The following is a 1556-nucleotide window of genomic DNA, read 5'->3' as shown; positions in this document are numbered from 1 at the left end:
GTGTAAAAATAAATTTAAAAAGTAAAAGATACTTGTTTTGTTACACGCTGCCGTGTTTCACCTACCATTACTGGGCACACCCCGAGCTGTGAGCTTCAAGTAACCCCGGCCCCCGGAGCAATTTAGCCCTGGACTAGATCATAATAAGAGTTAGATATAAAAATAATAATTCAGTTGTAGTTTTTTATTAAATTTGCTATAAACTATATACAGCATTTTCTTGATTACAATAATGCTTCTTTCTTTTGTCCTGAAGTGTAAAAATAATAAATGTTGAAATTTGCTTTATAATTTTAGTTTTATAATGTCAGCCCCACTGGCCAGAAAGGCCCCCCCTCAACAGACTCAAAAAGGCCCACGGACCACCAGTTGGTAATTGCAGTTGAAGCACGTTTTGTGACTCTGGACACATTTTATCAGTGAGTCGAGGAGAAGAAATGGCTCCGTGGATTGTAAAGGTTGCAGACGCCTGAACTAGATGTAATCCTAATTCCTCAGGTAAAATAAACCCAGTTCACCTGGTTACCAGACTAAACGACCCTCAGATTAGCAGGTGAAATAAAGCAGGTGAATCAGTTCTGTGTTCGTACCAAGGCTCGTCTCCACAGAACCGCTCTGCCGTCCAGCCGCTGGCGTCTCTCACTGGGACCATCCTGCTTTTTGTTAGGAAGAAGTGGACAGTTTCGGCCACGCCCACCAGGTCCACCTGACAGGAAGTGACAGAGGCTGGGATTAGAGCAATCTAAAGTGAAGGAGACTGGGTTTTTGATAAAGGAAAAGGTGTTTACCAGGTGTGGGGGGTCGGTCGGCTGGAGGAGACCCAGTCTGATGTAGGTCTGAGCTGAAGGGAGCTGCTGGACTGAGGTGACGTCTGGCTGGAGGTCCAGGTCTATCGAGGATGACCAGTCCACTGGGATAATCCAGTCAGAGTCCTGGAAAAATCTGCAGAACCCAAAGCTCAGGTCTCAGAACCAACTTCCTATCTGCCCCCCCACCCCACCCCCCGCCCTCGTGGTGACCTACATGTAGGAGCAGGTCAGGATGCTGGGCTGCAGCGCCGCATGCACCAGCCTGCAGGAGTGAAGCTCCAAAACCAGCTGCAGCAGAGCCACCACTTTACAACTAGCTGACTCCTAGAGTCACAGAGTCAGAGTCAGATAAACTGATTCACATTTAAAGATTCAGATTTAAAGATTCAGATTTAAAGAACTAGGTTAAACGAGTCAGAATTAAAGAGTCAGATTTAAAAAGTCAAATCAACAGATTCAGATTTAAAGTGTCAGATTTAAAGAATAAGATAAATTGATTCAGATTAAAAGAGTCAGATCGTGAGAAACAGATTCAAGTTTAATATGTCAGATGTAAAGAATTAGATAAACTTATTGAAATTTAAAGAGTCAAATGTAAAGAGTCAGATAGACAGATTCAGATTTAAAGACTCGGATTAAAAAAATTAGATAACAGATTCATATTTAAAGAATTAGATTTAAAGATTTAGATTAAATGAGTCAGAGTTGGATTGGCAGACTGGGGTGGTGGTCCCCCTGTTTAAAAAG

At 42.6% G+C, this 1556-nt stretch overlaps 1 protein-coding gene across 2 annotated transcripts in view; it reads right to left on the bottom strand.

Annotated features, from left to right (window-relative positions):
- Positions 1 to 1556, bottom strand: part of LOC106528669 (uncharacterized) — a gene marked incomplete in the record, with an annotated part of 14334 nt that overhangs the window by 1350 nt on the left and 11428 nt on the right. For both annotated transcript variants that reach the window (XM_014023898.1, XM_014023897.1), the window contains 3 exon segments: positions 591 to 706; positions 789 to 942; positions 1024 to 1133. In XM_014023898.1, coding sequence (XP_013879352.1) covers positions 591 to 706; positions 789 to 942; positions 1024 to 1133 — 380 coding nt within the window.

This window comes from Austrofundulus limnaeus, unplaced genomic scaffold (assembly GCF_001266775.1).
Source record: "Austrofundulus limnaeus strain Quisiro unplaced genomic scaffold, Austrofundulus_limnaeus-1.0 Scaffold394, whole genome shotgun sequence".
NCBI lineage: Eukaryota > Metazoa > Chordata > Actinopteri > Cyprinodontiformes > Rivulidae > Austrofundulus > Austrofundulus limnaeus.
Note: the sequence above shows the minus strand (reverse complement) of the source record. Positions and strands in the feature narration are given on the sequence as shown.